Source organism: Vombatus ursinus, unplaced genomic scaffold, assembly GCF_900497805.2.
Source record: "Vombatus ursinus unplaced genomic scaffold, bare-nosed wombat genome assembly UNPS02014774.1, whole genome shotgun sequence".
In the NCBI taxonomy this organism is placed as follows: Eukaryota; Metazoa; Chordata; class Mammalia; order Diprotodontia; family Vombatidae; genus Vombatus; species Vombatus ursinus.
This window is the reverse complement of record NW_020954552.1, coordinates 17888265-17903996: the sequence shown is the minus strand read 5'-3', so window position 1 is coordinate 17903996 and position 15732 is coordinate 17888265. Positions and strand designations below refer to the sequence as shown.

Below are 15732 nucleotides of genomic sequence, written 5' to 3'. Positions count from 1 at the left end.
CCGACTGCCTCACCAAAAATAAAAAAATAAAATAAAATAAAAAGAAGTTGCTGTGCCTCAGGCTTGAATTCTGTTTCCCAATAAAGTCTGTGATAGTCTCTTAAGTCTCTGTCAAAACTATAATCCAACGCTAGTTCTTCATGTAAAACTGATGACAATAAGACTGTGAGTGTATTTGTGTCCTCATCTCCAAAACATGACAAAGCAATCAGGACATTTTTCACTATAATTCCATGTTTTACAAACCAAGCAGACCAGCTGCCAATCTGTAGGGCCAACGGTCTCTTAAAACAATCCACTAACTTTTTAATTCCACCCCCTTCTTTCCGGATTACAGGCCTGTCTTTGTCGACAATGAGGTTTAGGAAAACTCCACAGGCAGAAAAGCAACTATCTTGGTGCTTAGTGTAGAGTGATGCAATCATAAATTTGAAATCCCAAGAAATACTGTCTAAAGGTGAAATTTCAGGCATTGAAGAGTACGGTGGCTGGGAGGAAAAGAACACCGTCAACACGTATACCCCAAGGTAGCTACAACTGGGAAGACCAGCATTGCTGTCCTTCCCTAGAGTAAAATAACGAAGCCCTCCCCTCAAAACTCGTCCAGCCCCTTCCAAACTCCCCTTCCAAAACCACAACCAAATGCATGTAGGAACTACATGCACTTCGAATGCGCTGTAGCACTACTTTTTACACTGTTGTGGTTTTATGTAAAATATGTAGAATTAAATGTTTTATAAGCTGGCAAACATTTTTGTAAATAAAAGGGGAAAGAGAAAATTGATGTTTTCCAGACCATGTCCAGACAAATTTTCTGCATAAATATTTGTTTCATTTGGAAGCATTTTTCTAATCACTTTATAGAGCTACTCCTTTATAAAAGGAAAACGAGAATCTGGATTTTCATACCATAATGAGGCAGTTATCACTGACACCAATCATTTCCTTTTCAAATGATTAAAAATTAACTTATGTTTGTAAGATAAACTGATCACAATTTTGAGGACAAAGGAAAACAAAGCCACACTAAGGGTCAAATAGAACACCAAAGTCAATAGGGTCACCAGAATAAAAACGTGTTAATTTTCTTTTACACTCACCCATTCCTCTACATTAGGAGGCTGCTCGTCATAGACTCTTTTCTTGTCCCATAGAATGTTGGATTTGTCATACCTGTCCATCTTACTTCGGGTTCTCACGGCAAAGAATATTATTAAAGCAAAAGCTATAATAACCAGAAACCCCAGCACAATAGCAATGGCCTAAAAAGGGTTAAAAGAAAATCAAACATTAACTGTTTGGCAGTTTGGGAGATTTAAAATAAGCTATTTAATTTCCATAAAATAAGGAAATCCACCTTTATTGATGTGCTAAGAACAATGATAAAAGTCTCTAATTCATACTTATTAAATAAATGGGTTTTTTAAATATTAATTTCATCAAACAATAATTCATAGGACTTGCTTTAATGGAAGCATAAGACTATGTATGTAATTAGTCATTTTTTTTTTTTTACATTTTTTATTTTTAGGCATTTGTGGTTAAGTGACTTGCCCAGGGTCACACAGCTAGAAAGAGTCAAGTGTTTAGTCTGAGGCCGGATTTGAACTCAAGTCCTCCTGATTTCAGGGCTGGTGCTCTATCCACTGCGCCACCTCACTGTCCTTTAATTAGTCATTTGTAAATAATCAACTGTATATATACTTCTAAAGCTTATTTTCCTAGGCAAAGTAAGTAAAGTAAGCATCGCTCACTTATAATTTTGTTTATACTATTTGCTTAATAAAATAATTCTTCATAAATGACAGAAAGGACCAGTCAATCTATGAATGATCAAAAATTCAACAATATAGTCTCATTCAGTCTTACTAACTAGGTGAAGATTTATTATATGAAGATCCAAATTTACAAAATGGAAAGAACAAATCTGCCTCATTTTTTAATGGTAGGACTTTTCAGTTTTCCACTTTCTGAAAGACAGTGTCCAATTAGGATGAACTTCCTGAATGAGCATTCCTCCTATTGCAGGTACCCTACATTGAAAAATATTCAATCTTCTCACTTTTCAACAGACATGGGGAATACAGCTGAGATTTAAGCAACTGGTTAAGGGTGCTAGGTTCCCAGCTCAAAACTCAAGCATCACAAAAAGGTAGCCTCTTACTGGGGAGAGCACCAGCTCACTCCACTGTCATGGCCCACTGTTTCCACTAGATATGTTTTTCAGTGACTAGGGCAGCTAGGAGACACAGTGGATAGAGTAGGCCTGGAGTCAAGAAGTCTCAGCTTCATGAGTTCAAATCTGGCCCCAGACACTTACTAGTTGTATGACCCTGAGCAAGCCACTTAAATCTTCTTGCCTCAGTTTCCTCATCTGGAAAATGAGTTGGAGAAGGAAATGGCAAACCACTCCAGTATCTTTGCCAAGAAAACCCCAAATGCAGTCACAAAGAGTAGGACAAGACTGAAAAATGACTGAATGAACAGGGTGGCTATAGTCAGCCTTTCTATAACATGTCTGATTTGTAATAAGGTCAAAGATTTAGAGATGGAAGGGAACTCAGAAGTTATCTAATTGAATAACCTCTTCTTGCAATTAAGAAAACTGAAGGCTAGACAGGCTAAATAACTTGCCCAAGGTCACAGAGGTTGTTAAGCATAAGAACCAGGATTCAAAGAGAGTCAGAGTTGCCTAGGGGAGAAAAGCTATGAAAACTTAGGTTCAAGTCCCATCTATGACACATACTGGCTGTGTCACTCTGGGAATGTTATTTAAATGGTCAGTGCTCTAGGCAACTCTCTAGACCTTAAGTTACAGAAAGGGTCTGTTGATCAGCCTTGGGAGATGTTTCCTGGCCTGAGAATTCATCTTATTAGTGAAATCAAAGGTCCAAACCCTATCCTTTTCTATTTTACCATATATCTGTCAAACAGAGAGGGATACACCTAAGTGGAGGGCTCAAGCATGAGAACCCCTGGGCAAGAGGAAGGGGTATTGAGATGTTTCTAGGACATCAGCTGCTCTGCTACAGCAGAGCTACTCCTGCCTCATAAGCAACAGAAATAAAATCCATATTACATATTCTGTTTTTGAAAACAACAGGCTGATGCTATAGAAAGTTTAACATATTCATATTCCCTTCCTTGAACTTCTCCCCTTCCTCAAAATCCCAAATAAATAAAAGAGTGAATTATTTAGGTGAAAGGAAAGGTGGGATATTTCTAATTGGAAAAAAAAAATAGAAACACTACACACATCACTCCAAAAACATGCATGTTAATTGTGTTAGCTAATAATTAATGACTCATGCAGGAAAAAAAAAAACATCATACAGTCATTTGTACTCATACCTCTTGGGGATCTACCACACAGAAGTGATAAAGATATTGATCCACATAGAGTCCAGTTGTCATAGGTGTATAATATTGGTTGCAGAGCGCATATATTTGAGTTGAATACAATGAGCCAGAAGCCTGTGCTGTTGGATTAACTCCCATGATGTAGACAATGGTGGCAATGAATACCATGATGCCTAGGATAGCGCTTACGATGATCACCACTAAGAAATATGTTCTTGATCTGGATATTCCCGATCTGATAACACTGGTCACGAATATCACCAACGAAGCAATAAAACAAAACGCCGCCATGGCCAGTAAGAAGCCTTTTGCAGCCCTTGGGTCAGTATAAACTCCTCCATAGCCGTAGTTATAGCTGCCAAAGCTTCCAAAGCTGCTTCCTCCATAAGGGTAGTAGCTGCCTAGACCAGTTCCCAGAAAGGGGCTTCCATAGCCACTGTCCCAGGCAAGAGTGGAAGCCACACAGGCAAAGATGGCAATACACATCACAATAATGATCACTGACAAAATCCTAATCACTCCTGGAGGGGAAGTCCACTTGTAGAAATGAAGTATTTCATCCTCTGGATAATAAGAGTAGGCTGGCTGAGAAAGCATTGGTCGAACATGCATCTCTCCATTGTATAAGTCATTGCTTGGTGCATAATGAGATGGTTTGCTGAAATATTATTTGGAAAAAAAAATGTTTTTTCAGTTAGAAGATTTATGCAAAATCCCATTTAAATCATACAGGACAGAAAGGAACTAGAAGGAAAACCTACATGAAAACCTAGAGCCAAAGCTATCAAAGGTAGTGTGCTCCTTAAGAACACAAAACCTGGCCAGAAAGAGCTTGCAGTATACAAAATATCAAAAGAATAAAAAATATTTCTAGTGTTCAGAAATAAATGGGCATCTTTATATCTGCATAACCCAGTTGATTAGCTCATGGTCCTATGGAGGCCCATCTATTATTATAACTCAAATTTTCACAGCATTTTGTCTTTATAAGTCATTCTGTATAGTCAATTATGTTATTTGGTCCTCCCGATAGCCCTATCTGTGAAGTAGGTCATGTATTAGAAGTTCCATATTACCCCAAAGAGATTACCCTAAAGAAAGAAGAAAAGGACCTCAGTACGAAAATGTTTTTCTGCAACTCTTTTTGTTGTGGCAAAGAACTGAAAACTAAGGGAGTGTCTATCAATGGAGGAAAGGCTAAGCAAATTATGGTACATGAATGTACTGGCATTGTAAAGAAATGATTAGGGGCAGCTAGGTGGCGCAGTGGATAGAGCACCGGGCCCTGGATTCAGGAGGACCTGAGTTCAAATCTGGCCTCAGACACATAACACTTACTAGCCGTGTGACCCTGGGCAAGTCACTTAACCCCACTGAATAAGAAAAAAAAAAAAAAAAAAAGAAATGATTAAGGGAATGGTTTTAGAGAAATCTGGGAAGACTTGTAGGAAGTGATTCAGAATGAAATGAACAGAACTAGTAGAACAATTTATACAACAGCAACATTATATAGCCAAATAACCTTGAAAGATTTAAGAATTGATCAGTGCAATTAGCAACCATGAGGATGACCCATGAGGTAACATACAATGCATCTCCTGAAAGAGAGGCGATAGATTTGGGGTGCAGACTGACATATATAATTTTTGGATGTGACCAGTGAGGAAATCTGTTTTACTTGACTATGTTAAAAGGGGTTTAAAAAAAAAAAGGTTTGTTTTTCTTTTTCCAATAAAAAAGGAGGAGAGGAAATGGATTTTCATTAATTAAAATTTTTTTTTCAAACTTCCATTTTTAAAATGAGGAAACTAAGGCTCACTTACTAAGGTCACAGAGCTATTAAACGGCAAAGCCAGGATTAGAATTTAAGTCTCAAGACTAGTCCAGGACCCGTTACTACAGTCTCTCAGGTTTAATTTTCACACAAACCAGTGAGTTTAAGCAGCCTGTCCAAAGTCTGTACTTTCAAATCTACAGCTATCCTTATCACAAACAAGTGCCAATAATTAAATAAGTAAAGAGAACCAGGAGAAAAATACGTAGGGGAAGTCACCTAACATCTCTGGGCCTCAGTTTCTTCATCTGTAAAATGACAGGGTTGGTCTAGATGATCTGAGATGCCGCTTCCAATTTTAAACCTACGATGCTATGATCTTTTCATGAATCAACCCAAAAGAAAAACAAAACTAACAGAAACAAGGAAATCTTGGAAAACTCCATGTGTTACGTGGTCAGCACAAACCACTAACTATATATTTTCTGAAATAATTTAGGGCATTATCAGTCCTGTTATTGCTCCAGTTTCCATTATGAAAACTGTATAGTAATCCAATCCTGCTCAATGAATAATGACACAGTTCAAATCACAAATCTGTAATTACAAAAATGTAATTAAGGAGATTTGTATCAACCTTTAAATAGAAAAGTTATTAAAGGTATTATATTGTACCAACTGTCAAAAATCTAAGTGCAAGAGCCATACTCTGTTGACCAACTATTGTTAATTACATAAGCAACTACATATCCTCTCTACCTATGGAGAGCTAATAAGAAAAATGTCAGAAGGATATTTACAATTCATCTGGTCTGTACGGAGGAGGACTCTCAAATGGTCTGGATGACATTGTTGATATCAGTGGTCTAGGAAATTTCAAAATGAAGAATTCTTCTTAGCCTCCTCCAAAATAAGACTAACAACCTGGGAAGAAAAATAAATAAACAAATAAGTAAATAAACAACTTTTAAGAAATTGGATTAAATTAATTGGTTCACCATATTGTTAATGCCAGAAGCTTGGCTACGCGTTCATCAGTTGAAGTTAAGAGCCAAGTAACCAACTATTCTAGGTCTAAGTTTCTTGAAAATGTAATTTATCATTTCCTTTCCTCAACTAGAATTAAAGATTCAAATGGCAAATTCTAAGTGAACTGTTTTACTTCTTGACTTGCTAATGATTTCACACTAATGATAAATGATAATAAAAGCTGCACACATTTATACCATATTTTAAATCACTTTCCCCACAACAACCCAGTGATTATTCTTCTTCTTCTCCATTTTGCCATAAGTTGGGACAGGGGTGGGACCTTCAATCCATCAACAAGCATTAAGTGCCAATAAGCTAGGCACTGTGGAAACAAAGAATCCCAAGATCCCTTATTCTCAAATAACTCACATTGTATTTGAAAATGTGAGCATTGTTTCATATTTTGCTGTTAGTGAAAGAAAATGGAAGAAAAATGAGCAAGAAAATTCAATAAAAATTTGAAAACTTCCAATAGATAAAATGCAGTTTTACGCATGTATTTTTTTTTTTACAAAATCACTTCTTTCAAAAATACATACTCCTTTAAAGATTGCTTAACTTAATCTTAAAAATCTCTACAGCATAATCGACAGTAAAAGGATTTTTTTTCTAAGCAAATGAAATGACCTGATTAAAAAAAAAAAAAAAGGAACAACGAATCCTTTCTACAACATCCCAGAAGAGTGGTCTCTTTTTCAAGAATTCTAAGTCTAGGTAGAGAAGCAAGAACCAGAGCAACTGTAGACCAGTCAATGTTCAATAAGCCCAACAACCCAAACCACTTGGAGGATGACTTAGATTCACTAAGAACTATTAGAAAAACCAGAAAGCAGTAAGTAAATAATTAAATATTTGAATGTCATGATACAGATTCTAAAGGTTCTGGGAAATCACAAGACCAGGTAAATGAAGTTTAGAGTCACCAGGGAAGGCTTCGTGAAAAAAATAAAATGGTGGCTCAGCCTAAAAAACTGGGGAAGATTTAGTTAGACCTCAGGGAGAGAAAATATTCCTGGCAGGAGAAACTGAAGGTATGATTTGTTTGTGGGGCAAGAGAGACTAACCTGAAAGTGGCAAGGATGCATATTGGAAACAGCAGAAAGTAAAGCTGGACAGGGAGGAAGAGCCAAAAAGTCAGGAAAAGGAAGTCAAATATGATGCAACAGGAAATAAAGAAACATGAAAGGTTTTTGAGCAAGCGAAGGGCATAAGGAAAGTAGTAATTAAGGAAGATCAGCCTGATATGAAAGCACTGAAATTAGGATCGAAAGACCTTGGATACAGGGACAAGAGCCTGCTGCACTCAGGCTGAAGTGCTAAAAGGTCCAAGGTGCATGGAGAACAAAGTGCTAGCAATGGGAAGGGATAGCTACAAAAAAATTCTTTGGAAAAAAAAAATTTGTAGGATTTTGGCCCTAGCTGGGTACAAAGGATGAAAAGTTTAAATCAAAGATGACAATGAGGCTTTCAGCACAAGTGACTGGGAGAATGATAGTGTCACTGACAGAACCCAAGTAAATAGAAGGGGAAAAAAATTGCTTGGTTGGAGGGAATGAGTTTAATTTTAGACATTCAATTTAAGGCGATGGCAAGGCATTCAAGTGGAAATGTCCAAAAGACAGATGAGTATATGGACTTAAGGTAGGAAGATTTGAGTAGCAACCAGGATAAGAGAGAAGCATGAAAATAAAGTTCTCCCATGGAAAAAGTGCAAAAAGAACAAAGCTGGGGTCTGGAGAAAGAAGAGCTAGTATAGGAGGCAGAAGAACAGGAAAGAGCAAATGTAGTTATAAGAATGAGAATTGGGGGCAGCTAGGTGGTACAGCAAATAGAGCTCTAGCCTCAGAGCCTACATCAATGATTCCCAATGTCAGGTCACCAAAGACATGGAACTATCACTGGTCTCTCAGAGCCTACATCAATGATTCCCAACGTCAGGTCACCAAAGACACGGAACTGTCACTGGTCTCCAAGTTTTCTAAATCATTCATCAGGGAGCTAACTGCTGCTGCTATAGCTTATATCTAGAGTAAAAAGGTTGAGCCAAGAGAAATGTGTTGATCTTTGCCTTGTGAAGGTCTTTTTTTTTTTTTTTTAAAGGCAATTGGGGTTAAGTGATTGTAAGTAATTGTCCAGGGTCACACTACTAGTAAGTGTCAAGTGTTTGGTCTGAGGCTGCATTTGAACTCAGGCCCTCCTAATTTCAGGGCCAGTGCTCTATCCACTGTGCCACCTAGCTGCCCCTATTGTGAAGGTCTTTCAATGCCTCAATTACTACCATTGAAAATAAGATCTTTGAAGTCAAGTTCACAGTTGGGGACACCCACTTGGGTAGGGAGGCCTGTGACAACCACATGGTCGACCATTTCATTGCTAAGTCCAAGTGCCAGTGTAAGAACGAAATCAATGAGAACAAGATGACACTGTAAACTTGCAAAATATATCCTTTCCTCTCTTATCAAGGCCAATATTGAGATTGACTCTCTCTGTGAAGGTATCTACTTCTATGCTTCTATCACCTGTGCCCATTTTCAGATATTGAATTCTTCCATAGCACACTGGAAAAAGCTGTAAGGGATGCCAAGGCAGCTAAGTCATAGATCTACGACATCATGTTACTGAGTGGTTCCACTCACACTTCCAAGATTCAGAAACTTCTACTGAACATCTTCAAGGGCAAAGAGCTAAATGAGAATCCATCCTGATAAGGCTGGTGTTTACAGGGCAGCTGTCCAGGACTGGTTGTAGTTGGATGTAATTCTTCTCCTCAGTTTTGAAACTACTGGCAGAAACAGAATACCACCATCAGGGTGTGCTGGTAAATGATTAACAACTAGCTCTTCATGGGAAAAAAAAAAAGAATATGCTCACAACATATTTTTAAGTTTGATCTACATATTAACATTTCCTTGATGACTTTCTTAAGTCCAGGCAACAAAGAAAACAATGAGTCAAGTCCCAATTTGTAGCATTTGCCACTTTAATAACTGCAGTATGTCAATGCCACCAATCCTAAGCAGACACTGACTTTTACACTAGCCTGGTGTGCTAATTCAGAGAGAACAATGACAAAGGATACAACTCACTAGGTGAGTCAAGCTCACAGGAATTTCCCTGCCCCTAAAGGTGTTTCTGATTGAAATAATCTTTGACATTTATGCAAATGGCATCCTCCATGTATCTGCTAAGGATAAGAGCATTATCATCAATGACAAAGATCACCTGAGCAAAGAAGATGGTGAGCATATATGGTCAAGAAAGCTGAGGAATACAAGGGTGAAGATGAGAAGTAGAGAAACACAGTACATGGCATAAAAAGTAAAACTGAAGGGTTTTTGTTTTTTGATCCTGGAGGTAATACGGAGCCATTGGAGTTTTCTGAACAGGGAGGTGGATTGCTTAAATGCATTCAACAAGAAAACTATGATGGAGGGTGAGAAACTCCAAGTCATGACTAGTGATGAAGACAAAGAGAAGAATGGTGACAACTGTAATGAAATAATCAACTGGCTCAATAAAAACCTGAACGCTAAGGAGGAAGAATTTGAGCACCAGCAAGACAGAATTTGAAAATGTCTGCAACCCTATCACCCTATCACAACAAAGCTATACTAGAGTTCAGACAGCATGCCACGAGGAGGAGGCATACTCAGTGGATACTCAGATAGTTTTGTTTCACGTCTGACTCTTCATGACCCCATTTGGGGTTTTCTTGGCAAAGATACTGGAGTGGTTTGCCATTTCCTTCTCCAACTCATTTTCCAGATGAAGAAACCAAGGCAAACAGGGTTGCTCAAGCTAGTGTCTAAGGCTGACTTTGAACTCAGGTCTTCCTGGCTCCAGATCTAGCTCTCTATGCACTATGGCACCACCTAGCTGCCCCCATCATTCAGGTGAAGAAGAGTCTACATAGAGAGAGCTGCTCCGCCTCCTGGATCCACCACTCAGGAAGCTGACTAAATGTACCAGAAGAGACAGCATTTCACACAGCTTTTTTAAAATGGAAAGACTCAATCTGTAGTAAAATGGCAGTTTAACATTTGAGCTACTGTGCAAACCTGGGCATTCTGAATGCTGAATGTACATTCTGAATGTGTACAGATGGAGAGAAGTCAAGAATATTGTACTTTATCAGTATGGCAGACAAGTGGAGATGCAATTCTTGTCTTGAAGAATAAAAATCTATTTAACATGGGCATCATTAAAAAAAAAGAAAGAAAGAAAGAAAACAGGTGGAGTTGAGAGATTGTAATGTCTTGTGCAAGGAATAGCAAGGAGGCCAGTGTCACTGGGTCAAATAGTACATGGGAAGAGAGTAAAACGGAAGAAGCCTGAAAGGTAAGAAGGGGCCAGGTGGTGAAAGGGTTTTAAAAATGAAATGGAAGATTTTGGGTTTTTTGTTTTGTTTGATTCTGGAAGTAATAGAGAAGCATAGAAATTTACTGAATCGGGAGGAAGATTAAGATGGTCAGACCTGGGCTTTAGGAAGATCTCTTTGATAGCTGATCTAAAGAGATAAGAAAAAGTATCTGAGGGGCAGCTAGGTGGCGAAGGGGATAGAGCACCGGCCCTGAAGTCAGGAGGACCTGAGTTCAAATCCGGCCTCAGACCAAACACTTGACACATACTAGCTGTGTGACCTTGGGCAAGTCACTTAACCCCAATTGCCTAAAAAAAAAAAAAAGAAAAAAAGAAAGAAAAAGTATCTGGCTGCCTTTTATGATTTCAAGTCATATGGTCCAGATGACCTACATTCTTGGTTCTGAAACAACCTGCCTATGGGATAGCTGAATCACTGCTGCCAATATTTGAAAACTCAGAGAAAAGGAGAGGCACCACAGAGAAGCACAAACGTGGTCCCAATTAAAAAAATAAAACAAAACAAGAGAGGAAGAATGGAATCTCTAAACTAGAGGTTAATAATGAGTTTGATTTTAATTCCTAGGAAAATTGCAGAACATATTAATAGAGAATTGGTTAGTCACCATCTAGAAAGGGAAGACATGTTCATTAAAGGCCTGTGTTGCTTTGTCCAGAATGGGCTAGACCAACATTTTTTTTTGACACAGTTGCTAAACTGGTAGATCTGCGCATGCTTTTGATAGAATTTACCTAGATTTCAGCAAAGCATTTGATAAACCATGTCACACTATTCTTTATGGAAAAATGGAGAGATACAGGCTAAACAGGAGTACAATTAGATGGAACAGGCTGAAGAGCTGAATTCAAGGAGTAGTAAATGAATGGTCTGATGTTACATCTCCAATGGACTGTCAAGTATGTGCTCAGCTCTGTGATAGCTAATATTTTTATCAATGACTTGAAGGGAATTTGATAAATAAACTTACCAAATTTATAGATAACACAAAGCTAGGAGGGATAGCTAAAACCCTAGATGATGGAGTCAGGCTAGAAGAGTGGGCTGAATTTAAGACGGTATTTAATATAGATACAGAGTTATTTAAGGATTTATTTATTTAAATCTGTTTTGTTTATTTAAGGAAAAGGGTTCCTGCTTGAAAAGAGTACTTTTCCAACTGTTTTAACCTATGGGATCATTTCAGCTCTTCTGCCTTCCCTAATCATCCCTCCAGCTCAAAGGCTTGTTATTTTCAACTTCTACTTCTCAGTCATCCTACATATCCAATTGACTGCCCCATCTTGCTTCAACCTTCACACCCATAGTTTCCACCCTCTTCCTAGTTCAAGCCCTCATCACCTCCCACCTAGACTACAGTAATTGCCTTGCCATTGCTATCCCTGCTTTCCATTTCTCTACACTCCAATTCATTTTTTCACTCAGTTGTCAAAATGACTTTCCTAAAGTGTAGGTGTCTGGCACTCTATTAATAAACTCCAGTACCTCCCCATTACTTCTAGAGTCAAATATAAAGTCCCCAGGTATTTAAAGCTCTTCACTACTTAGCCCCTTCTCTAACTTCCCAAACTTCTTAAGACTTCTGTCCCCTCCACATACTCTACAATCCAGTCATAACAGGACACACCTATCTCCCATTTCTACCTTTGCACAGAATGTCTCTCAGGCCTGGAATGCTCTCCCTATTCACTTCTATCTCTTGGTTTTCCAGACTTAATAAAACTGTCACCTTTTGCAGAAGGCCTTTTCCTTTGCCCTCAGCAACTAGTGCCTTCCCCTATAAGATTGTCTTTTATACCATATTGATTGACCTATCTATCTCTTACAAGTATACAGTCATTTGCATTTGTCTCCCCCATTAGAATTGTGAGCTCCTACAGAGGAGTGACTGTTTTTTCCCTTTGTATCCCTAGGTTCCTGACACATAGTAGGTGCTCAATAAATGCTTGTTGGGCGATCAGTGAGTGAATTCTGCCATAAATTATGGCAGTCTCTAAATGCTTAGGGTTTGGTGGGTTTTTTTTTGACTAATGTTTTTAAATGGTGATTCAAATCTGTGAAAATCACAGTGAAAACACCATATACCACAGAGGTCTATGTATGCATATAAACCACTACTGAATATTGGCTACACCTCCAAATTGAAAAAAAAGAAAAAAGAAAAATACATGTGAATACGCTGAAATAATTAACACAGATCATAAGTCAAGTTATTAACACTCAAGTTTTACACAAGCTACATTTAGGGCCTAAGTTTCTACTAATACAGGTATTTCTATATCAATTCGATTTCAGTTTAGAAGAATCATCTCAGTATCACGCTTATGAGTATCTCAGATTTGCAGATTTCTGGTAGAGCTAAACTATTGCTCAATCTTGAGATTTAAAAGCCCCAAAGTGTTTGGCAAGAAGTCTTTCCCGATTCCTCCACTGCTAATGCCTTTCCTCTGATACTAACACTCATTTTCTTTCTATCTATTTATCTATCTATCTGTCTATCTTGTAAGTAGACTAGTTTGCATGGTCTTCATTAAAATGTGAGCTTCCAGAGAATAGGTGCAGTGTCAATGCTTTTCTTTGTATCCCTAGAACGTTGCACCGTGCCGAACACACAGTAAACAATAAATCCTTGAAGACTGTCTGAAGATAGGGGGGAACTTCGCCAATCAGCTTAAAGCAGAAATATCCTGTTTCCCAAAAATTTCAGTTATTATCCCTTAATGAGTGAGTGAGCCCGTATTAGCCGAGAAAATTTCTTTTCCGTCCTCATAGATCATTTTATGCAAGGACATTTACCTATAAGACCATTTAACTGAGAATAAGAGGATTGCTATGTGAATGAAGAGGCCATTTTGGGTAGTACTTAGCCCCTCAACCCTTTTCTCCAAACTTCCTCTGAAAGACAACATGTCTGATGGTTGATTTAGGGCCCTGCCTTAGAAGTCACATAAAAAGCTCTTCTTGGCAAATCTAACCAACCTACTTGTGAAAGTTGGTCAAAGATCAGAATATGGACGTTTCTAAGACTAGTCATCCTTTCATCTGTTTTAGAAGCTCTATCTCGGTAATAGAAACTAACGTAATCTTAACCGTTTGTACAAATAAGATAAAAGAAAAGGTGTCTAATAGAAAATCATCTCGGTAATAAGTGGCAGAGTAAAGATTCCCAAGTCACACCCACATATGTTCCCTCTACTCTCCCCAGGCAATCAGGCTTTAAATTAAGCGTTTACTATGAGTCAGGTACTGAGGACACAGTATCTACACCCAAGTGATCAACTAACTGCATGAAAACATGTAGTAAAACTCCTTTCACACAAATTAAAATCAAACTATAACCACGTTGGGCTTCAGTAGCAAGGAACTGCAACGATCCCAAACATTCAATTACTAATCAATATCCTAATTCCATGTTTCCGTAACATTGAACTGGGGGCGAAGCTATTCTAGGTGTAGTTATACTCGGGCCACCACCTCCACTTACTACAGCTGAGAGCCCAGGGTTTGCACTTCCTCAAAACAAAAACCAGACAAGCGTCCAGGATCTTATTTAAGTTCTGCAAACCCTCCCGGTCTCCTTTCCGCAGGTTTCGTCTAGAAAGAGACTCGGACACCTACCCCCCGCAACTCACCCCTGCTCCTCAAAAGTCCTACACTGCACCCCGTTGGATAGTAGACCCTTGGTTATGCGGCCCCGAAAAAGCGCAGCTTGGGTTTCTTCTTCCTGCGAAGACTTCCAAACGAGACTTATTGTTGCAACAAAACCACAACAATCCAGGAAAAGTGAAAAGTTTTCGCTGAAAGACTGGGAGTGGCTTTAAATATTTCAGCCTAAGAGAGCAGGCAGCAGGTTTTACACACACCACACACACACACACACACACACACACACACACAGATATATACATACACACTCAAAACACCCTCAGAGCCCCGCAGGGGGCCAAGTTAGCTCCCGGTGGGGGCTCCCGCTCCCCTGCCCTCCTCCTCCCAGAGACTCTCCCGCCATCCCCGCCCCTCTCCTTTTCAAGCCCCCAGCCTCTTCAGCAACTCCAATCCCCGACCCCGATCTTCTCCTCCGTGGAGTCTTAGTTCAGGACTGAAGCCTAGGCGCCGAAGTGCCCCCCCCCTTTTTCCGCCGACCGAGCTCCCCCGGGGAAGCAGGTTCAGTCCCTCCAGCCTCCGAGAGGGAGAAGCGCATGGAAGATCCCTTCCCGTCCCCTACTTACTGTCCCCGCGCCGCGCGCAGTAGGGGCGCACTAGGAGAGCGAGCTCACTAGCCTTCTGCGCACCTGACTCCGGCTCGTCCTGGATCCTCTTCACGCGAGCAGGCGGCGGGAGAATGGGCTTGGCTGTGGCCACCGCCTCCTACTCCCCTCACCCAGCCCCCGGGCATGCGCAGCACCAGATCCTAAACTGGGGTTCCCCCGGGCTGTAGCCCAGCCAGCCCTTTTCGTCCACAACGCAGTTCCCACCTGTGACCCAGTCTTCTCCAGAAACGCGCGAGGCTCCGGGGACCTTCGCTGCTAATACTGCAAAAGGAAGAAGGAAGGGAAGGAAAGGGGAAGGGGAGGGGGCGGGAAGGAGCAGGTGTGGCGCCGCCTCCTCCCGTGACCCATTCACCTGAAACTCAGGGGAGGGGGGAAAAGGAGGAGAAGGAGGAGGCAAGCGGGGACAAACAGGTAGCTCTGTCTGCACATCAGTTCAGAGAGCTTAAAGAGACAGGGTTCAGTTTCACCGGGAGGAGTGAATACCCTCGGGCTTTGCGCATTTAGGTGAGACTGGGTCTGCCGGGGAAGCACCTTACCTAAGGCGAAGTTTTGTTGCGCTCTCATGGAGGGCTTGGAGAGCTGTAGGCATGATCGCCCGCAAGCCCTAGTTTTCCTGGAAGGGTGTGACCCTCCAGAACTCTCCCGGGTCAAGTTTGGCATGCGCTTCGGTAGGAAAAGGGCTGCTCTCCCAAAACTTCCCCGAAGTGTGGTCAAAGAATTGTTGGCAGAAAGAGAACTATTGAACTGGAGGCCAACTGTGTGAAAGTGACGCACCAAATGGTAGAAGAATTTTGAAGGGAGATTATTATTCTTAAAGACGTGATCGTCGTGGTGAGGTCCCGCTTTTTTGCCATTTACTGTGCGACTTTAGGCAAGTCACTTCATTTATTTATGACTCAGTTTAATAATCTGTAAAC

At 40.1% G+C, this 15732-nt stretch overlaps 1 protein-coding gene across 5 annotated transcripts in view; it reads right to left on the bottom strand.

Moving 5' to 3' along the window:
* OCLN (occludin) overlaps window positions 1-15374 on the bottom strand; it is a 55539-nt gene extending 40165 nt beyond the window's left edge. The window contains exons 1-4 of one of the 5 annotated variants that reach the window (XM_027864316.1): window positions 15352-15374; window positions 5935-6058; window positions 3352-4018; window positions 1101-1262 (exon numbers count right to left, since the gene is read on the bottom strand). In XM_027864316.1, the coding sequence (XP_027720117.1) occupies window positions 1101-1262; window positions 3352-4018; window positions 5935-5984 (879 nt within the window). In that variant the 5' untranslated portion in view covers window positions 5985-6058; window positions 15352-15374. Of the gene's footprint in view, window positions 1-1100; window positions 1263-3351; window positions 4019-5934; window positions 6059-14176; window positions 14260-14773; window positions 15097-15351 lie in introns of those variants that run through there. The other 4 variants (XM_027864314.1, XM_027864312.1, XM_027864313.1 and 1 more) reach the window with 4 other exon arrangements.
* Window positions 15375-15732: the final 358 nt, after the last annotated feature.